Source organism: Misgurnus anguillicaudatus, chromosome 12 (assembly GCF_027580225.2).
Source record: "Misgurnus anguillicaudatus chromosome 12, ASM2758022v2, whole genome shotgun sequence".
Classification (NCBI taxonomy): domain Eukaryota; kingdom Metazoa; phylum Chordata; class Actinopteri; order Cypriniformes; family Cobitidae; genus Misgurnus; species Misgurnus anguillicaudatus.
The window spans coordinates 35103034-35127090 of record NC_073348.2 but is presented as its reverse complement, the minus strand read 5'-3'; the positions used below and the strand labels follow the sequence as shown (position 1 = coordinate 35127090).

The 24057-nt window shown below is 39.5% G+C and overlaps 1 protein-coding gene across 10 annotated transcripts in view; it reads right to left on the bottom strand.

The window, feature by feature from the left end:
- Positions 1 to 24057, bottom strand: part of kirrel3a (kirre like nephrin family adhesion molecule 3a) — a 258127-nt gene that overhangs the window by 60292 nt on the left and 173778 nt on the right. For all 10 annotated transcript variants that reach the window (XM_073874487.1, XM_073874485.1, XM_073874486.1 and 7 more), the window contains 2 exons: positions 9543 to 9692; positions 2855 to 3004 (listed from right to left, as the gene is read on the bottom strand). In XM_073874487.1, the coding sequence (XP_073730588.1) occupies positions 2855 to 3004; positions 9543 to 9692 (300 nt within the window). The remainder of the gene's footprint in view (positions 1 to 2854; positions 3005 to 9542; positions 9693 to 24057) is intronic.

The following is a 24057-nucleotide window of genomic DNA, read 5'->3' as shown; positions in this document are numbered from 1 at the left end:
TCATTTGAGACAAAGAAAAACCAAGGCTGTGAGCGATAGCAGAACAGCATGCTGCTGCAATGGGGTGTCAAACTTTTTACCAACGAAACCTGATGCCTGTCGAAACGCTAACAGAATGAATTCCTTAGTAAATTATGTGTTAAACCATTTTTATGTTTACTGAATGAGACAATGTGTTGAGTGAAAGCCTAAACAAAAACCAAAAAAATGATTTAACATGGCTTTAAACAAAGTTAATGTGAGTGATTCTCACGAAATTAGACTTATGAGGTGTTGTGAAGCATTTTGATAAAAAAGTAAATGCTATCAAAATAAGAAGCATACAGTTACAAACATCTCTTCACATAATATTTTGCACATGATTTCAAATGACATCTTACAAACCAATTTTGTTGTTTTTTCCACATTTAAGGGGAAAATGTTCATTACCGCAACGTGTCCATGACTGGATTTGGGTTCTTTGACATGGAAATATTTATAATTAAAAAATCTAATAAATAAAAAGCTTCAGTGCATGTTATACTATAACATTTACAGTAAAGAAACATGTGGTATTTGGTGATCATTGGTAAATCTAGAGACAATAATAAGGAATATAAATGTGTCCACGACCAATTTTCTCATCCTCCGCAACAATTTTCAATCATTGTTTACAAATTCAAAAAAAAATTTGTTGGAAGGGACATAATTGACTGTGACACTTAAGTTGGCTACCAGGTAAGCAGTTCTTATTTTTTCTTTCCAGATAAAAGTACAACTTTTGTTTGTCATAGTACCTAGACAACTTTTTAGTTCTCATTACCGAAACATGAGTTTGTAAATGCATATATTTAATGTAATATCATGTTGCGGTAATGATACTTTTTGAAAATGATAATCTAAAAAATTGTAATAATTCTATAGGAAATATTTTAAAATCCTCTAAAAATAATGGTTATAATAAGTTCAGACCTTAATCTTATATGTGCAAAAAAAATTGGCTTCAAGGGCTTTTTAAACATTCTGATGCTGGACATCTTCTAAATCTGGATTTTGTCAGAATCACCCATGTGCATTCGCTACCATTATATTTAAATTTATTCATTTAGCAGATATTTTTTAGCAATTTACAAATAAGCTATTATTTTGCCTTATAAACCAATCGAATTGCACATTTTTATGAGATAAACTGGATAATAAATTATGACAAAATTTGGGGACAGCACAGAACAAACTTTCACAGCCTTGTTTTCATTGGTGTCAAATCGTGTCGGGAAAGAATGAAGGAAAAGCTTTAATTAAGCCTGAAAGCCAGCGAATCTTACAAGCTTATTTAACTTTGAGCTCAAGACAATGAGCAGAACAAATGCTAAGAGCTTAGAGAAACACCGCAGTGGCTCTTTTCAAACAATAGTGACCTTTGGAAGTGGCTCGGGGTTTCTCCCCACGGTTCACTGACTCAATTCTTGCGCCGCACTTCCCTCTCTCTCTCCAACTCCTCCGTTTGGCTTTAGGGGAATTCCTTGGATCTAATTAGCCTCAGGGGTCCTTCTTCAGCAATGTGTACCTACCCGACCTCATGTCTTATTCAGCCACCGTGAAGCAAACTGGTCTACCTTGCGACTCTCAAACGGCAGTTCAAAGTTCAAATGTCGCTTCGGTAGGTCGGCAGCCTCCCACTGCTAACACCTCTGTGTGTAATTGCAAAACTACACGTCTGAAACCGAGATGGATCGCTTGAGAGTTTTACGCTGTTGGAATGAGAATTAAAGCGTGAATTTTCTATAAATCTGTACCTGCATGTATAGCAGCAGATTCAGAGCGTATTCTTGCAGCGACTCTCGTACGCAAATTTCGGAGAAAAGTGCCCCTGGTCATTTTTCTCTGTAAGTGACAGAGATAAGTCTGAGACTTTACAGGCAAGGAAGCCAATCAGATTACAAGGCGAACTCCGAATCAGTCTATCAAGGAGAGTGAGAGAAACGTCACGTCTCGTTGCGGTCACGCGTCATCGTACCCTCCGGGACGAAGGTGACGGGGGATTGACGGTGACAGAGTCCCTACATGAGGTTCATTACCTCTCTCAGGAGCTTGCTTGCGGTTTTGTATGCAACTTTTCAGAAGTAAGTCGGTTTGTGTGGGATTACATGTCAGGCTAATGGCTCTGCCCTGGGGAACACGATGATTTGTCTCTGCTGCCACCGGACCGGCAAAAAATAAAAACAAATGAGCGGCCCCTCATCTATAATTAATCATTTTAATGGACCTAGAATCGCCGGCATCTTTGGTTTGCTCTAAGTGTCTAGACTCAGATCTGGTTTAAAGCGCTGTTACTCTGAAGTCAGTGTAATGAACTTATTCCTCTGGAATATATCATAGTTTTAACAAAGGGAAAGAGAGAAATCAATAATGATAATCAGGCTAAGTTGGGCTGCACAGGAGCTAAGCTGACGCAATGCATTTGTGTCAGAGCCATTATCGATCGCAAACATGTCTAATGTGTCTGATTAGCCCTGATTTCAGAATATCACACATTTATCTGACTCAGAGAACGACTTTGTTCTCGTCGACATTCACAGTATTGCATAGGTGGTATTTTGCTCCCCTCGTTTTCTTCCCCACTCATTCTTTTATCCATTTAAGGCATGAATGCTAGTTAAAGTATTTATCGATCTGTCTGACAGTCATCCATTCACCCATCTATCTACGCTTTTAAAGATAAAGGCTCTAATAACAGCCGAAACGTGTTTTAAAGTCTGATGCCATGCTTAAGCTAAGCTAAGCTAAGTTAGAAACCTCATATGCATGCACTGATTGAAGCAAACTATAATATAAATATTGAATAAAGTTGATTCTGGTGTTGAGTAAAACTAACCAAGAACTGTAAGTCGAGCTGGTCGTGATCTACTGGCAGCTTGGATCGCCTGACACTCAAAGCTGCCGTCATCGGCCAGTTCTGTCCTTTGGATCAATAGATGATATTCCCCTTTGCTGTGGTCTCCAATCACGTCATAGCGTGGATAACCTGAAACACAATACAATAAACATTTACTGTATGTTGGAGCTACAGCCATCACAGCCATAAGCTTACAAACAAGGGCATTATTTAAGACAATGGTTTAGGCTGGGCCACATAAAAAACATTTTAAATCAGATTTTCTCAATGTGAGAGACAACAAACATTGACGATTTAAATGTTTTGTTACTATAATGTGTGGAGTGCCACTATGTGATCATTACAGCATAGCACACACACCAACAGATCCACTTCATAAACAACCCAAATCTCGATTAAGACGCAGGAAATCTCGGAAAGTCTCTTGTGGTCAAACGTAAACAAACATGGCGGACGACGGGGAAATTACTATATTATTACTATATTACTATATACTAATTTATACTATATGGACTATCTGATGTCCATCTCACTTTGGACTGTCCCTGCCGCGCCATGACTGCAGTCCTTATGCTTTTGTCTTTCATCAGCTCGCATTCTGATTGGGTAATATTTCGTGCCATGGTTTCCCTCATACAACAGGATTTCTAACAATACATTCACACGGGGTGAAAGCATTAACACTTGACGGAAGGCTTGTCTGAAGCTTGGCCAACAGCCAATCACGGTGGCCGCAGCACATGCTCTGGTCTTCCATAAACATGGTTGGCTGGCTCTGCCTAGGTTATTTGCATAAGGTGATTTGATTGGCTGACGCACGCATTGCCGCTTAAAAAGTAGAGAAATGTTTAACTTCTGACGCGGTGCCGACAGATCCACAATTCAGTTCGGCAACGCATGACATCACCCATTAAAAGTGAATGGGAAGCGTTAAAGGTTACGCCCCGTGTGAATGTACCGTAATTCATATTCAACAATGTGAATAGTTATGGTTTGTGATCGGAGTGGCACTGACGTGCTTTAGAGATGATTCAATTACTCTTAACATACCACAGAAAAATGGGATAAAATAATCGGTACAACCGGACAATCGTGACTTTACCTAGATTCTTCTTAGGGGGAAATTCAACCCTATTGATCTTTTAGTGTGGTCTTTATCCACAGCCATCTACAAAATTTGACAAAACTTTTATTTTAAATCCCTGAAATTTCAGACTTTTAAGCTCCATGTTTTTCCTTTTTCACACTGAATATTTCTTTATTGAATGATTCATTTGAATAGGTATGCAGCTTTGTGGCTCACCTTTGTACTTAAGTATTGTTACATTTCTATGATGGTTGAATGAATGGGTAAAATGTTCGAAATATTTTACTTCACAAAAGAGACCAGAGCCATTCAAAGTTGCCCTTGAATAATATTCAGTCCTATTTATCCCAATCAAGAAATACAGTGCCATAAAACAAGTCTTTGGCAAATGTGAATTTAACTCTTAAATGTAACCCTGGAAGACAAAACCAGTGACATGGGTCAATTTTTTGAAATTAAGATTTATACATCTGAATAAATAAGCCATTGATGTATGGCAGTGTTTCCCCTACATTGATTTATTTGTGGTGGCCCACCACAGAATCAACACTGCCCCCCACAAATAGAATTTTCATGATTCCCATTTACATTTTTATTTCACCATTTAAAACAGCTTTATTCGGCCTAAAATATAATTTGATATATAATACAGATCAAATACAGATACAGATCAAAGAGTAGAAGTGAAACATATTTCAGGTACCAACACTAGATCAAACGCAAACAGGACATGATGACGTCACATATATGCTAATTAGCGGGTGACGTCATCACCACCACAGTCTCCTCAAAATCCTGTGGGAAACACTGTATGGGTTGTTAGGATAGGACAATACCTGGCTGAGATACAACTATTTCAAAATCTAAAAAAAACAAATCTGAACATAAAGAAAATCGCCTTTGAAGTGTTCCAAATGAAATCCTTAGCAACAAATCACTAATGATATATACATTTTTGACATATTTATTGTATTTTTTATGGTATGGAAATTTACAAAGAGTGGTTAAGAGTAATTGAATTGTCTCTGAAGCACGTCAGGGCTGCTGAATATGAATTAGAAATCCTGGTGTGTGGGAAACTGAGGACAAATGTGCAACACATATTTACTATAAATATATAAATTTTTGATATTTTTACGGTAGGAAATTTGGGAAAGGTAGGAAAAATGGAACATGATCTTTACATAATATTCTAATGATTTTTGGCATAAAAGACAAATCAACAATTTTGACCAACACCATTTTTTGGCTTTCGCTACAAATATACCCATCCAACCCCTGTTTTGTGGTCTGGGGTCACAAATGAGATCATAATGTACACATGTAACTCCAACAAACAGTGTTTATCACAGATGGCTAACACAATGTCATGTTAGCAAAGGACTGATAAAAGAGAAAAGAAGATATATGACACCTCCTTAGACCAGCTAAACAGATAGATGATCTCAAGACAGATGTCTAATTTTCAACACACGGATCGCAGCTCCAGGCGTGCAGTGTTTACAACCTACGATCTTGTAATCAGTTATGATAGTAGGCTACAGTGTGTCTTTGTAAACCAGGTGATCTGTTATATTAAAGATTGTGTTTGGCCATCCTGGGCTGTCTGGTAATGAGCCCCGTATTAGGAATCAATAGCGCCATTACGGGTTGCTGCTACTGGATCTTCTTTTGCCTTTTATTTAAGAGCCGTTTTCATTAGGGATTATTGAGGCATACAGGCGCCTCAATAAAGCGCTGATGAATTCCCCAATATGCTTGACTGGACTGCTTCAGACAATGGCTGTCAATTAGCAGAAACAATGTGAAATGACCCTATTAAAGGTAATGAATCCCACAGAAATGGATTTGGCTTCATGTCGGATCGATAGCAGCTGTGATAGAGAGCTGGGACATGGATTTATCACACGGAGGGAGACCACGGGCATCTCGCTGACACTCCGGCGGATGAAAACCTGCCTGAAACCCTGAAGAAAAGCAGATCAAAGCTGGAAATGAGTGAATGCGAGAGCTGTAGGGAGGCACTGATGGGCGTCCTAATCGAATGCTGTGCCTCTCTTCAATCTCGGTGACGTGACATCTGTCATTCTCCGAGCTTTGATAACACTCATCCTCCAATGTACGGACATATTTTATTGATCGTATGATGTGTTTTTGCAAGTCGACTGAAGCGTGTCATTTCATCAGTGTTAAATTATTTGTGAAAATGAACCATGCTTTGGATTTGCACAATAAAGTTACGAGAATGATGCATAAAAACCGATGAATTGCTTCACACTCAAACTCACAAAATAGTTTTCTGCTTCAAACTTACTTATGGCCAATTATTTCACACTTGTATAAGTATGGTTTTCACAACCGTTGGATGTCCACTTGTCTCTGCTGGTTAAGTATCAGAGCTCTGTACTTGATTATACTATGGTACAATGATATCTGCAATCCCTGGATGCTTATAAATGTTCAGAAAGACGAATGCAGTGGACAGGAAAGAGAAGTCCGGAGAGGCTCAATTAAAAAGCTCTGTCCATGACTAAATGTAGCCTGGGGCCAGAACTAAAAATGACTGACTCCTGGACAAACCCATGCCCAAAATGAAATTCCTGTCTTAAAGTATACATACAACAGGGTTCCCACACCTTAGTAAACTTCAAATTCAAGGACCTTTCAAGGACTTTCCAGGTCCAATACCCTCAAATTCAAGGACTAAATGTGGGGACACATTTCAAGTGTGAGCAAGGTTATATCATGTTACCTTTTAAGATACATTTTTACATTTTTTACCTTTCGAGGGAACTTGCGCTGCGTCACTGCTGTGACACTTTGGGGACGCATCCAGGGGCATCTAAATGTGTATATCAAATTCAACCAATAGTGAGGTTTAATGATAAAGACAGGATGACGCGGGAGCCAGGAAGTATATCGCTATCTAAAATATTGCCAAAGACGACGTTACAGGGACGCAGGAGATATGGCAAGGGAGACGCAGCGCTTCGTTCCATTCTCAGGGAACAACAGTTACATACGTAACCCGAGATGTTTTCATTTGTCAAACAACAACTATGCAAAAAGCATTTTGGTATGAATCAACATTCGCATACAGATACATGTGCTTGAAAAGTCCAGAGTTTTTATAATATTATCCTACACTACACAGGGAATAATATGGATTTTTTGCAGAAAACTTCTTGCATAAAATAGATTCAAGCACTTTCAATGACCTGAGAAACTTCCCAGGGCCTTGAATTTTTTCCCCCCAGATTCACAAACTTTCAAGGATTTCAAAGACCCGTGGGAACCCTGATACAAATGTATAAACTAAGGCTCAATATATAGCGAAGTTCTCAATCTTCAATAATTTTTTCATGATACGTAACGTAAAATGCAATCATGTGATAATGACCCCTGGCTCCAGAAATTACAAACCAAACTGGATGTGATCACCGTACCTATCAATAAGATACTAGAATAAATCATTGACTTACGCTTCGTTACACAGTAAATATTTCCAAGAGCTCAAAAGTTTAACTGCAAGCAAGCTGAAGCAAATTTATAAGCGACATTCAGCAAATTGAAGCTTAAGGGACGAATGTGCAATGAATTTAATTAAGCGTAAAATTTGTTTTGCATATTTTCATTAATCTGCGAATACAATACTCTGTAAATGCGCTCCAGAATGTTTTGCTGAAGATACCATACTGTATCACATCTGATTTGATTTTGATTCGCAAAACAACAAACCGACTACGGAGACCTAAAGGTTATCCTTGCATATGTTTGAGAGTTTTGTTAGTTTGAGAACATTTTAATTCGTTTCCGCGAATGAATTTCTATATCTCATCACGTGAATATAAAACAGCTGCACTTGTGGCGCATCTCTCTGGGGTTCTGTGCACGATGAAGTGTTTGCCTTAATTAATGAAAGAAATGCAATTAATTCTCTTTATTGTTGCTTCGCTGTCTGGCTGTACTTTTGACAGGCACTTTCTAAAAGCAACCAGAAAAACCTTCACAACAATCAGAAGTTAGTGGGGGAAAAACTACAAGGCTGCTGGGTAAGAGGATGTCAAGGGATGCATTCACAACCTGACAGAATGGGCTATTGTCCTTGCATTTACAGTGCCTTACTTGAGAAAATACCAAACGAAAACACGTCTGAGGTTTTTAGTGTTCCTATAATGATACGAGTTTTGCCAATACTTGGAAGAAATGTCTTGACTGACCACATTAACAGCAAAACACGTTTAACGACAAAAAAATATAATTTTTGGCATGCGAACGATAAGGTATACATAAAATCTCGTCAGAAACAACTACTCATTTAGCTGGTTCACGAGGTGACAACACGACAAATCTACACTTCTCATTAATCTGAAAAGACAAAACAAAGTGTGATAACTTAAAAACTGCATAGCATGGGCCAATTATCTGAACAACTCATACTACATAAGGTTAACCTAAAAACATGCATGACTCATGAATGTGTTTTCCTATAATCAAGATTTTAATGGTTTAAGTCATCAACAAAACAAAAACAAGAGAGAAACTGTCTTGGTTTATAATTTATAAAAGTCCTTGGTCATTATATGTTATAATAACTCATATATGCTTAGTAAACTTAAATTTTGCAATTACATTAATGTGCGTGTTTTGCTTTTTTGTTAAAGGTAGGGTATCATATTTTGAAAAATGCTAACGGTAGCCACTAGCAATGAAATCACGATCCCAGCCTCGATTCAAATCGCCATCCAAAGTCACGCCTCTTTCAAAACACATGATCAGACGGTCACATCTTATGTCTCATTCACCAGTGAGAAAACTTTGCAGTACAAAGTGAATAACATTACCAAAATAACCAACATAAACAACTGGTTTACATCAGAATTAGTTAAAGCACACTTTTGGTTGTGTAGATGTAGTAACCACATTGTTACGCTAATCTGTAAACGAACACAATGTTTCATCAAAGTAGAATATCTGAATCCATCTCAATACAAACATATCGCGTACCTACCTTACCAAAAAAACCAGTGCAACGACCCTTTCAGACCCTTTGCCTCCTGCATCTCGTGGTAAAGCAGTAAAGTTACCGATGTTAATTTGGGTTTTTGCTCTTTGCTGATCCAGGCAGTTTTTGATGTTGTTGTTATAAAAGATGTCTTTCGTTTTGTGGCTCCTGTGCAGGTTGTCAATTCAGCAGGAAAGTTTGCCATTCTCCCTTTTTACAGACGGGAGGTGAGTGCACGTGAACGCGCCAATGATGTATGGTGTCTGCGTGAACAGGCTGCGCGGTGGCATTCAAATTACGCTTACGGATGTTTGACAAAAAAGACAACGTCCGTTCGGACTGAGATCTCTGAATGGTTGAACATTTTTTGGTCCTATGCCTTTCCCAGATGACATAAATTTCTACAAATACATTTAAACAACTTAACATAGTGATTGCTATCAGGATGTGAGGAGACTTTTATCCAGCATAACTAAAAAAATTTCTGGATCGAATGAGATACCCTGCCTTTAAAGCACTCTTAAAAAGCTTCCTGTTTCGTTATTATGTAAAAAAAAGTCAAAATTTCCTCTTACCTGACAGATCTCGGTTGACCCCCAAAGCAAGACCGTCTTTGACCCAGAGCACCATGCCATGATATCCGGTGATGGAGCACGGCAGAGTAACGGGCTGCCCGGCCACGACCACCAGGTCATGGGGCTGCTGGATGAACACAACACAGCTTCCTAAAGCAGAAAAGAGAGGAAGGTCATCGTTATAAATCATCACATACCCCTTATCAACATTCGCTGTCCTCTGCAGAAAAAACCTTACTGAAGACCACTGTTATGGGTCTAGTAAATCTATTCAAACCTCCAAAACTCACTTTGAAGAATAAATCTATAAATTCAGCTTTATGTCACCTGGACCCTTAATAAAGCGCACTGACACACAGACGTACGAGTTGGTGGATCGCAGGCTGAACGTGACACTGCTGAGATCCACAAGACTGCTGAACCTGCGGCATAAATCAGCTCCTTAAACTTCATCTGCGCGGAGTGAAACTCCACAAACTCAGCGTGGCATGCAAAATAAGTTTTCTCTCGCTCGCAGATGCCTGTTCACTGTGAAGCGTAATGAACTAAAAAGCAAATGAAACGGAGATGTGACGGTAAGCGGTCTTCGATGCGGGAGGTGAAAAGGATGTGTTACCTTTCTCATTAGATTGCCGAGTGAGACAGACTGAGCTATTTCCCTTGTTCCTAGAAACCGGTAGGAACGCCAATAGAAAGCCAAATTTGTTGTGTGAAATTATTCACTGAAGATATATAAACATCCTTTAAACAGCTGCCTTTCCTGTCTTTTAATGTGAAAACAGTTGACACATCAGAAGAACGCAGGAGCCTCATGCGTCTCTGGAGACCGCTTTTGTCGATTTTGTCTTAAATTCAATAAAGCGCGGCTCCGAGAGGTTGTTCTTCATAAATGGCACTTGGCCTTTCATTGACATGGCAGAATTTTAGTGAGACAGTGGTGTCAAACGTTAGAAATGCCACACAAATTTATTTCACAATACAGATTCTCACATTTGTGTTCTAATAAAGCATTAAGACTTAAAGGCATTCGTTTTTTATCTGATGCTTCTCTTTAGGAGAACATTTTCTTAGTAAAAATATAAATAGAAGCAACTGGGACAAACTGCACCAGCTCTGCAAAATTCATGTGGATAACATATTGCCTGTTTCTCAAAAGAAAAAGCTGGAGAACCCAGGAGACATTGGCCAAAGTATCTATTTTTCTGTGTCTTATAATAATATATTTAATATATAATATAATGAAGTTCGGGAAGAGTAATCCAACCAATCAGCGTGAAGACGTCACTACATATACAGTAGCTGTCCCGTGATCCATCCTCCACACCATCGCCTCACTCTCTGCAGGTATATCTATCCCATTTAAAGATGGGGGAGAACTCTGGGTTTGGGCTATATTCTGATTCTCGGACAGCATGCCAAATATGTTTTATTTCATGTTTTATTACGTCAATGCGAACTAATATAAAATGGATATTAATAAAAAAAGTTAGTATAAAACTAATATGTTGAGCCGCCACGCTAAAACCACAAAGACTTCAGGTTCAAATCTATGTGACCTGACCTCCACGTGACCTAATATCTTAGATATTAGTTCACCTCAGCATCCCTGAGAAAACCATTAACTGTTACTCCCAGAGGAGCATTCCCACATTCCAACTAAATTACTTTATTGACTAAATGTGATGAAATAACAACAGCATTTTCATTTTTGAGGTGAGCTAATTGCATTAATAAATACTGGGAGTAAGAGAGAGGAAAACATCCTGTGGTTCCTGCTATGGCCAGATCAGTGTTTTTGACATCTTAAGGGTTTCCCTGGCATTTCAAACACTTCAATGAAAAAATGTCACCATCAGCCACAACGCAATAAAAACATTGAACGTTTGGAGAAAACCTTCATGAAAAAGTTTACAGTGGAGATGAAAATGTATGGGTACGTCTGCCAAAACATCCAAAAATGCAGATGTTAGAAATGTCTCACCTTGCTGAGGTGTCTGAATATTTGAATAGTGTTAGATTTTACAAGCGTTCACCACGATGTTCGGAGTCTCTTCAGCACAACCTCATGGCAGTTTGAAACTGGGGGTTAATTCATATGAATTTGTATGTGATATCTTCTTTCACAACAAATTTTGGATTGTACTTTATTACTGCTTTTTTCTAATAAGGGTGTGAGTTCATATGGGTCCATTACGAATTCATATGAGATCCGGCTGGACCCACATACTAGAATCCACTCGAAAACCTTTTTGAGCTTTTTGTTATATTTAGAAACAGGGGCGTGTTTCCCAAAAAGCATTATTAGCCAATATGGTTGCAAGTTCTGTTGTTACCATAGTACTATAATTCGGCTGTTTTTGTACTATAATGTTTAAAGTAATTACTACATTTTCAAAGAACAGATATAGTATTTCAGCTAGTTTTCGACATTGTACGGGAATGCACGCCAGGTTGTTTCTTTATCTTAGGAGTAGTGCTGTGCGAAATGCCACATTGTGAGATTGTCCTATCATCAGCCTGTAAGATTGTGGGGGGCGGGGGGTTTGAGGTGGGATAGTTTTTTATTTGTTAATTTTTAAAGCCACTTGATTGGTGAAAAAAGCTGATTTACTCTAAAGGTGCATTCACACCAGCCGCGGTAGAGGCGGAAAAATCACGCTATAGGTGTGTAGTTGTACGCTTGAACATTTTGGTTTACTCGCTTCATTCTTGCGTGAAAGCCACGTGTATAATTCTAGTCATTTGAGACATTCACACGGAAATTTGCGTCATGGGAGGGGCTTCTGCGACTCCGCTTCCTGTAATCACGTCACTACTACAGCAAGGTCCTGATTGGTTAACACGGCGCAGAAATCCGCCAAAGTTCAGATTTTTCAACTCGTGCGTTTCCCGCAGCAAAACTCAATTCGCACGTACCGCGCCGCAGGATACCTAATCGCGTCTTTGCATTGACTTAACATGTAAATCATGTCGTAAATCATGCCGCCTCTACCGCGTCTGGTGTGCATAAGGGCAACAGTATCAAGACAGCAACCTTCTTAAACCTGATACCATTAACTCTTTCACCGCCAGCGTTTTTAAAAAAAGTTGCCAGCCAGCGCCAGCGTTTTTCATGATTTTCACCAAAGTTTAATGCCTTCCAGAAAATGTTCTTCTTTAAAGATATAAACATACAATATACCAAAGAAAGAACCGACCCTCTGCTTTCAAAAAAAAAAAAAAAACGTTTCGTCCTACCTTCAGTGGTTCTTTTGTAATCAGCTTTTGAATATGGGTAGGTTTCTGCAAAAACACCACATTTTGAGCAAAAAGCAGAGATAATTCCATTTTTGTGACAGACTTTTCATAGAGATCCCATTCAGAGCGATCTTTAAAACAGACACGCACATGCAGCCGCTTGCCATAGGGCAATACTTCCGGGTTTAAAAAGTTGCGGAAGGGCGCTGGTGGATAATAGCGGTATTGCGGAAAGACGGAAAATCTCGTCATTGGCGGGGAAGCGTTTTGTCTTAATTGACGAGATATCTCGTCGATGGCGGTGAAAGAGTTAATCCGCGTCAGTAAAGCCCAGGCACTTTTCTGCGTGCTAGGGAGCAGCGCATATTACAAGCTCTTGTGCGAGGAAGTGTCAGAGGCGAGCCATGCGCATTACAAGTTCTGGTGCCAGAAGGAGTCCACATTAAGGTCCGAGCAAGAGTCCAAGATGCGCGCATTACAAGTCCAGGTGCATGCTAGAAGGAATATGCGCACAAACCCTCTCATCAAGCGAGGAATAGAACACAATGTGCATGTGAAAATATGGTGAAAATAATAATATTTACTTTCGCCAACTATCGTCATAAAAGCCCGCTAACGGCCATATGTCTGAGTATCGTTGATATACGACGGCACAACCCTACTTTGAAGTAACATAAAAACAATGAAAAACGCACAATTGAAGAACATGTATTATAAAAATAAACAGATTTTTGATTATATCGGTTTTGAGGATTGTTTATTTTTTAATGTGATTCGGTCCAATCCTTTTCTGCACATAACAAAGACCCACATACCCAGAGTATCGCCAATCAATTACCCCTGCTACACCTCATAGCAGTCACAGACATAAGAGTAATGCACATCCAGAAATAAACACAACATCTCCAGCCGAGTTATCACAGCATGTTGAGACACTGCAGTTGGAGTTTCATGTAAGCAGACCAATATCCAAGGCAGGGGCTCTGAGAACCACGGACACCTCTAATGAGGGCCACAAATAGATAAATAAATCCAATCAGTACATTCGGAGGTTTGGCACATCCCCTCTTGGTGGGAAAAGCACCCCAAGTCAAATCTAGACAAATGAATTTTGTTATTGGATTCCTGTGGTTCTATTTCCTGGACACAGATTTAAATATCACTCCCAGACGACATCAATTGCAAACATAACAAAGGCAAAAGAAGAACAGCATGTAGGCAGAGCATTGAACGCTTTCGGAGAAAAGAAACCAAGAGAATGAGAGCTAGAGAAAGATGAAAGCCAAGATCAACATTTACAATTGATTTGCTTTATTAGTTCATTGGCCTTTGAAAGCTACTGCAAGAGTTATACTAACAAACACTTGGTTTATGTCAAAATACACATGCTTACTTTGCTGTTACATCTATGCCAGAGGGAGGTTTGCTTTTTTCTCTGCAAACATAAAATAATGCTTTGATGTTAATTTTTTTCTATAGTATAATACTATACTAAGTTGATTGTGATGACATTGTCCAGATATCATCCATACAGATATCATAAATCCATACATTTTACTTTAGCTTTAAGTTATGATCCGCACTCACAAAAACACTCTACTTTTTCGGTGTTATTTTACATTCATCATTATAGGGAACAAACACAAATGTTTCACCTCAAAGCCTTCCTCAGTGTGCTGAACAATTTAATCCCTCCACCTATTTTTTAAATGACTAATTATCTTGACGTCATTGTGCTATGTATACATATGAGATAATGGTTTCGTATTTAAATAGAAATGATTGGATGATCCTAGTAATTTGAAAGCTAATGAATGATGACGTCAAGATAATTAGTAATTTGAAAAGTGGGTGGAGGGATTGAATTGTTCAGCACACTGAGACCCTGTTTACACGTACATGGTCATTTTGAAAAACTGAGCCAGAATATGTGTTTTATGTGTGTTGCTCGTGTTTTCAAAATATGTGTTTGTTGCGTCATGTGAACCATGTGCATCAAGTGTTTTCAAAATAAGTGGCTGCTGAACATGCATCAAAACCGTTTATGATAAAAGAGATGCTCAAGTTCACAAAATACACGCAAGACACTCACTTAACAGTAAACTCTGATTACGCATGACATTATGCGAGTATCTGGCAAATGCCAGCGTCTCTTTTATCATAAACCCTTTAGATGCGTCTGCAGCAGGCACTATTTTGACAAGACACGTGATGCACATAGGGTCACTCCATGCACTGAACACATAGTGACCCGTCACGGAAACCAGTGACAGAAGTCGGCAGCACAACTTTCGAGATAAAGAGAAAGGTTTATTCGCTTTTTTTGTGCAGAATCTGTTATTTGAGATCACAAAGAAGCCTCTCCATGTTTGAGATAGCAGTTTTTGTATATTTAAAAGTGTACATTTTGCTGTTGAAATCTGCTTGTTTTTCCGGAGATTCTAGCATGCAGCGGGGGGATGTCATTGTCTGTGTATATTTACATACTGGATTTAAGCCCAACAAAACTTTTGCAAAATTTTGCCAACAATTGTCATTAGATGATTCACACATCTGAAACAGAATGGATTCGACTTGTGATCAACACAAAGTTAAAAAGTCCTGTTTATTTTTGCATGTTGTCATCAATGGGACTTTTGTCACAAAATACTATATATGATGCTAGAACATCTGTATCTCAAAACGGCTTTACAGGGGGTATGGCTTAGCTAAATGAGATGTAAATGAGCCCTATTGTCTCCCCCAGCAGGAGAAAAGTGTAACTTTCAGTCTCTATTTTCTTGGCTTTCAGTTTTCCTGAGTTCCTACATACAAATGGCCACAATTTCTCCAAATCTTATCAGATTTCCAGGTGTTACCATCATTAGAAAGCTTATGCTGCGTTCCAGGCAACCCGTAACCCGTAACTCACGACTTCAAAACCACGAGTCACGACTCTGAACTGAGTACATCGATCTAGTACGAGTTCATGGGTGGGAAGTCACGGGTTTGACTGCCGTTCCAGTGCACTTTCACAGGTAGAAGGTTGTAAAAACACGAGTTACAGGCTGCCTGGAACGCATAGAGTCGTGGTTTTGAATTCGTAATTCACGGGCTCAAAAACCTGCCTGGAACGCAGCATTAGAATCTAAAAATGCCCCAGATCCGACTTGTGTCCCTACTTTCCGTGACTGGACACATATTTTGAAATCACGAACCACACACATGACGGACTACATACATGTTGTGCCGAACTTCGCACCGGGCGCCCTCAATAAAAGAAGTCACTGGCCACCACTGATTGTGCTGTCAATAATTTTTTGCAGTACAGATACAGGCACAGATCCCCTGAATCAGAGAAAGATTATGAAAACACATTTTATGTTTGCAATAACATGCGCTGATGAATTGTGTGCAAAAACATCAGGGCGAATTTAGATATCGTGATGGTTTTTGCTCATGCCTTCAACGGATCCAATTCTCCGACTCATTTGGATTTTATGGTGTGGATTTAGATGCTGTCTGAATGTCTTACCTGTGTAAGAGCAGAAGCGGCTTTATTTAACTGTGGCTGTAGAAGCTAAAGGGTCAGCTGAGAGGAGCAAAACGCCTGCAGTAAACAGTGTCAGCAATTTATGCCTGAGTGCTGCTGATGCTACAGCTCATTAAAAAAGCGGCCCTCTAGCATCCTCACCTCCTCCAGAGAGAAACCGAGAGAGAGAGGAGGAGAGCGGGAGAAACGGAGAGAGAAATGGACGAGTCTTTTGTGCAAGAGGCAATCAGCTCTGTTGTCCTGTTGTCAGAGGGCTACTTTTCACCACCGCTTTAGAAGTGTTTAGAAATTGCGTGTCGTAAGCCTTTATCGGTACAGCAAATTTGGTGGAAAGCAGAAGGAAACAGGATTACTTTATTGTAATTGTTTGTATCTTTCCTTGCCCTACACCAATCCGAGACGCACAAAGCTGGCGGCTGCCCAAGTCAGTTTACCGGCACAAAAAATGTGTACCGGTAAAATGGCTGATGATTTAGGATTAGCCTGTCACTACAAAAAAACAGCAAGGGTATACAGTAAAGCCTTATAATCCTGGGTAGAAAGACAACCTAAAAAAAACCTACAACTAAAAAACACACACAAAGCTTGCAGAAAAATACCTACTGTACCGACTCGGCATCACATCAAAGTGTGACTAGCAGATTGCTGATCTGTTGTCCTCCTCAGGCCCTCTGACAAAAATAAGACTGCTACTTGTTCCGCCGAAGACCGACCTTGAAAGATTGGGAGCAGTTTGGAAAAATGGTGTGCAAAATTGAGCTCCTGTATCAGAAAATAGGTTCGGCTGGCCTGGCCCTCACCACGCGAAGTGAACGACAGAATCGCTTTGATTTCTGAATTGATTTCTCAACTGAATCTTCAAAACTTACAAATTCAAAACCAAGCTCTTAGCCGAAAGAAATCACAGGGTCTTCGATTTCTCCCAGACCTCTCTGCTCTTCAAAAGATGGACATGGTTTGAATAGTTTTGTCAAAAATGTAAACAAATAGGGATTGCAGAAATCTCTTGGATTTGGCAACTAAAATAAACATGATTTTGTGTAATTGGTATAAACGTGAACAAACCTGTACATCAAACTCATTAAAAATCACAAACTACCAGCACAACCTTCAAATTCGAAGGAGAAAAATGATGCCAAACTGATTGATCTTTTTCTTGGATCAAGTTAATTGAGGCCTTATTGGAAAGATTAATATTTAATGAAAACTGAGGGTCATTACAACAGAAGAAAATGATTATAAACATGTCTCACGAGGTCAATTAACATTGTAAAATTATTGAAAGTGTACGAAGATTTCAAAGAAGAAAATCAGACAGCAACTGATCTACGACACGGGATCCTCTTGAGGAAAATATAACTCCTATGGATTGACAGTCTGGAGTGACAGAGGCTGGTGCAGAAGGGAGTTATTTGCGAGAGTAGATGATATCTTATTTGGAAAACCAGATTAGGCCGTGTTGTGAAAATGATCAACTCTGTCATGCAGGGACGGCTACTTTATTTCCATCTCTCTCTCTCACAAACCTGCATCTCAAAGCTCGGTTGCCATGCCATTACATTGAGAACATCAAATAGCACATTTTTTCAGACAGATATCTATTCTTAACCACATAAAACAACTTCCACAGAGTGTTAAAGATTAAGTAAGAGATTTAGTTACAGCTAAGATCAAAACAGGTGAACCACAACAAAAGTAGACCAAGGTCTAAATTACAAATTGTAATCAGCAACATTAAAGTAAGCAGTGAAGCGTCACATATGCAAGTCACAAATATAACCGCGGGGCGAATGAGTCAACCACTTCATAATTACATTGCTTGTGACATTTATCTATATTTTCACGTACAGTCAGTTTTGCTTGAAGGGTTAGTAGTATACATGCATGTTATAAAGTCAAAACGGTAAAAACTGGCCTGGTGGTTTGTTTGGCTGCAGCTGTGTGTCTTGAGTTCCAGCTGGTCTTGTGTACGGTAAGGGTGTAAACTTAAGGCCTCATGCGCTCCTGTCTGATTCAGTCGCCGCCTCTGGCACCGCGGGGCTGCCCGGGGCGATAATCCGCTGCCTGACACTCAAAGGGTTTCATGGGTTTGGTGCCCTTCACCCTTCACCACCGGTTCCAGATCGACTCAGAAGTCTAAAGCAGCCGTATCATTTGCACACGCACGATTGCATGCAGTTGATTTATGCAGTTGAGTCTCAAATGATGTTTTATCCTTTACGCAGTTGATAATTGTTTTTAAATTATAAATGGGGGTGAGGTGAAATGAGGTTGTGTTAAAATCCTAAAGGAGTTTCTCTCCGTAAATGACTTTTTAGGGAGATCTGGCAGTAGTCACAGTCCACTACGACAAGTGATAATTGTCGTTATAACATCTCTGTAAAGTCGGACCGTCAAAAAAGAGCTGCGGTTTTCCATTCTCATTAGCGCTGGTGTTTCGGGGCCCGGTCGCGCCCAGACAGGGCATGCCACACTGCAACACGGCTAATTACTGTTGGGACCTGGGACCGCAAACTCAGAGGAAAAGCCTCACCTCTAAGCAGCTGTGGAAAGTTGTGCATTTCCAGTGGACTCGCTGTATAGGAGCACCGACTCCTAATAAAACACTAAATCGTATGACAAGCAATTTCTCAAAGCACCTTTATGTCCGCAATTACTCACCTCGTGACACCTCAGCCTCATATTGCATTAACACGTGCCTTTATATTGCGGCGCGTCTCGGGGGAAAACGGAAACGGCAGCAGCAGCCAAGCGCACGACCCTGCGAGCCTAACTCTGGATTTGATACGAATGAACTCAGGTGCTTTCGCCCTGGAACCCACGCTTAGCCGCTGTAGCATGTGATTCGCATTTCGACGCGCCCGACGTCCCCACCTGCCAGTCCACCACTTAGGAGGGGTGAGTCGCAGTGAATTATTTCAGCTCCGTAAAGCTTTTCTGGCTTGAGGATGAACTCTACTCAAGTTCACGATCTGCGATGCCATGCTCATGAACGGGTGAATTACAGTACCGACAGTTAGCTCAACGCTACATCTCTCTGGCAGAACTAATGGAGCTAATCTATGGTCCAAAGGTCAAGCCAGGGAAGATAACAGCGTACTCTTGAACCGACAGGCTGACCTTATCAAGACAAATGTTCCTGCGAAGGATGCGCCTATCAACACCTGAGCTCTAAAAGCTCGCTTTTACCTCAACGCTATTGTGGCAGAAAGAAGAGGGACAAAGTGTAAATTACTATGGTGAGCGCAAGCTCACCCAGGCAGTGTTGGGAAGACTGTTTTTACATTACTAATAGGGAAAAGGGGAATTAAAGCAATGGTGGTGAAATGGGCCATCCTGTTTGGGGAGCAGTTTTCACTCGCGCAAATGTGAGCCATGAAAGCAAGGCTGTTCAAATGTCAGAGGGGCCTCAATGGCAGGTTAAGTAATGTGTCCCTCGCAACTAAAGCAGACAGGCTCTGACACCGCCGTGGTTTTCCCGTACCCACCTGGCCCGGGTAGATCCATAACACTGTGTCTAATGGAAATGTCAGAAGAACTGCCTGAGCTGCAGTCACGCGCCCCTCCCAAGGCGCGCACACTCGCGACGGGCCATGTCATAACCAGACTACTCTCTCTCTCTGACGGATCATGCTTGGCAGTGGCCCTGCCTTTTCCTCAGTAAACAATCCCCAACAACGTGAGAACAGAGACCACCCCCTGTGAAAACAACGTGGGATGGGGACTTGTTTTATCTTGCGACTTAAAATAGCTTCTGTCTCTGAAACTACGCTCAGGTGCCCTGTCACTTTCAAACAAGGATGAATGGCTCAGAGAGAAAGAATTAATATAACAGTGTCTGACTGCGTCAGAATCAAAGCTCTATTACAAATAATATTTGGAAATAAACTTCAAGTTGCATGTCAGTTCGTGAACAGAGAAAGGAGATTTTCTGTTGCTGGAGAAAGATCCTAGAAGGTCTAATGAAATCTTTGTGCTCCTGTCCACTACGAAAACATGTCAATTGAAATGCATTAACTTAAGGACACTTTTAAGTTGAACATAACATGCATTAAAACATGCAAAGTTACATTTGTAAATGAGATTATACTGTATGCCACATCCTGCCCTCTTTTTTAGTTTGTTTAATTTCGTCTCATTTGCAAATGTCACTTTCCGCATGTTAATATGTGACCCTGGACCACAAAACCAGAAGTAAGGGTTGTTTTTTTTATCTGAAATGTTAACAATCTGAAAGCTAAATAAATAAGGTATGGTTTATTAGGACAATAGGAAAATATTTGGCCAAAATACAATGATTAAAAAATATTGAATCTGAGAGTGCCAAAAACCAGAATACTGAGAAAATCGCATTAAAGTTCAAGTTCAAATGAATTCCTTTTAAAACTTATTAGTAATAAAAAGGTTTGTTTTACCATTCTCTACCGGCTTACCACTGTAATGATGTTCTTGACTGAATGAGGGAAGTTGTAAACTTTTACATAAAAACCAAACTTGAATGGGAAATCCCCTAGGAACGTTTAGCAAGGCAAAGTTTGTAGGCGAGTTTCTGGCCAATTTTGATTGCGATTTTGCTGCATCCACTCACACAAATAAAGTTTGGATATATTTACTGTAGAAAATTTACCAAATATCATGAAACATAATCTTTACATAATATCCTATGTTTTGGCATAAAAGAAAAAATTATAATTTTGACGCAAACAATTTATTTTTGCTTTTTTCTGTACCCGTGCGACTTACGACTGGTTTTGTGGTCCATGGTCACATATACAACTTAAAACATAATAAATTTACTTTTTTATTTTAAATAAATGAGGACATTCACAAAGGGAGGTTTTGCTTGGGTTTGTCAAGTTTTGCTCACTTTTGGATACAAATTTGTTCCCAAAACATAACTAGAGTTTCATATTTGTGCTAAATATTTTGTTTCCATGAATTTAAACTAATTTAGCCTTAAGTTATTCAATCTACTCATTAAAATATTAAGATTAGACAAATAAAATTTGAATTCTCATGTTTCTATTTCATTAATAGCTCAGATAAAATCATAATTGGCTCTGGACTGGGGGGCAGTGCCCCCCTGCCCCCCCCCCCCCAAAAAAAAAATCTGCTTAGACTGCTTGCACATTGAAACAAAAACAAAAAACTGGTTTTCAAATGCACAAAAATATCACTGGGTACATACTTCACTTTATAATACAGTACAAACACATTCATTCATCCAAATACACTTGGGTAGCACTGTGCATGTCCCTGATATGTGTGTGGAGTGATAGCAGGTGATTTAGAGAAAGAGAAGGAGAAAAAAGGCAAAAATTACACTTCAGAAAAGAGCCTCCAATTGCCATCAGGGACTTTGTAAGTCAGCAATTAGACACACACATCTCAGTGATTAGCTGAAACTCAATGGGCCAGCAATCATGTCACAGTGAATCCTGTCACCCTCACAATCTCTTTCTGTAGCTCTCAGGTGAAAGAAAGATTGTTAATCACATCCGACCATGCACGCCCCAAAACACTTCCATTTTTTTCTTATACCGAGTTCGAAATAACACAAAAAAGGCAAAGATTTTTTCCCGCTGGTTTCATTTCTCAATGTCAAACATTCCCCTTTTCAAAGCTCGTGGGAGCTTGAACAGGAGTTGTTCAGTGGCCATATAGCTCCTGGTTGATTTTGTAGATTGATCATTTGTTGGCATGTTGTTATAGCTGAGCATGTCATGATCCAGACCTTGTGATTTGTTTGAGGTTTAGTTAATGCTTGCTCTGCATGCTACAGAGACTGATGTTGGGTGCAAAGAGAATTTGACTGGAGTCGTTCCAAACTTAACCAACTGAAACGTAAAATAATGGACTAACTGGCAGGAGAAGAAGAATCAGATGTTACAGGTTAAAGGCCAAAGACTGGATGTGTCTTATTAAGTAATTGTGTACGTAATGATGTAACATCTTAGAGATGATACTGGAGTGGTTTAATGAATATCTAATCTCCAACACTGCCTTGTCCTTTATAACACATTACTGTGACTTTATTAAAATCCACTTTCAAACCAGAATCTGTGAAATTGCTGCATTGCATTATCTTTATCTGTTCAGACAACGGCTCTTAGTCGTTTTATCTATTACTTCCATTCACACACCACTGCCAAAATGGCATTAAAACAATCCAATTGGATGACATTGGTTTCCATTGGTTTTTTAGTCTGATCAAGTCTTTACCCAAACTTTACTGCATGCAGAGCAAGTAGGGTTGGACAATTTTGGAAACTTTCCATGGAAATTACATGGGAATATATGAGAATTGTGAAACACGGTTCAAGGAAGCTAATGTTTATACGTGATACAGTTTCTATTAAAGGTACACTCCACTTTTTTTGAAAATATGCTCATTTTCCAGCTCCTCTAGAGTTAAACATTTGATTTTTAGCGTTTTGGAATCCATTCAGCCAATCTCCGGGTCTGGCGCTAGCACTTTTTGTATAGCTTAGCACAATTCATTGAATCTGATTAGACCATTAGCATTGCGCTAAAAAATAACCAAATAGTTTCGAAGAGTTTCTCATTTAAAACTTGACTCTTCCGTATTTACATTGTGTACTAAGGCTGACGGAAAATTAAAAGTTGCAATTTTATAGTGTGATATGTCTAGGAACTATACTCTCATTCTGGCATAATAATCAAGAGCTTTGCTGCTGTAACATGGCCGCAGCAGGCGTAGTGATAGTAATCACTGCCCAAAAATAGTCCCCTTGGTTACTTTCAATAGCAGGAGACTATTTTCAAGCGTTGCTTAATATCATTACGCCTGCTGCAGCCATTTTACGGCAGCAAAGTTCTTGATTATTACGCCAGAATGAGAGTATAGTTCCTACACATATCTGTCTAGAAAATTGCAACTTTTAATTTTCTGTCTGTCTTAGTACACAGTGTAACAAAGGAGAGTAAAGTTTTAAATAGGAAAAATATAGAAACTATTTGGGTTTTTTTTTTGCGCGATGCTAATGGTCTAATCAGATTCAATGAATTATGCTAAGCTATGCTAAAACTGCTACCACCAGAACCGGAGACCAGCTGAATGGATTCCAAAATGCTAAAAATCAAATATTTAACTCAAGGGATATTTTCTCTTAAATACCAAAAATAATTTCCTACAAATAGTTTCCAATTTGGAACATTTCCAAAATTCCCAACTTGCCCAACCCTAAAAGCAAACAATTTTTAAAGGCGGAGTCCACGATGTTTGAAAAACGCGTTGGAAAAGGAGACGGGCCGACTACCAAAACACACTTATAGCCAATAAAATCAAATCAAACGCCGGGATGCGTATGTGTGGGGCGGGTCTATCAACAGAAGGTCCGGATTCTATTGGGGTAGGGGCGTGTTTGTTTAGGTGATTTCAAATATCATTGGCTTTCAAACATCATGGACTCCGCCTTTAAACCATTTGTTTAACTTTGACTATTTTCAATATTATTTCTTGTAAAATGCTGTGGATTTTTGTGCAAAAGCTGTCCATGTTAAAACGAATACAACAACACAAACACACACTTGCATCAATAAACCTTTTCTCACAGGGCTTCTTCACTGTGAGTGTCATATGAAACAGGCAATATAAAACTGTGGCCACTTCACCTTGGACTGCACTGGCAATACAGACAATACACACACACATACTGTATTAGGAGGGTTATAATATCAGATAAGCTCTCAAGAGCTAAAAAAGACTAAATTGAGTCCAGCCTT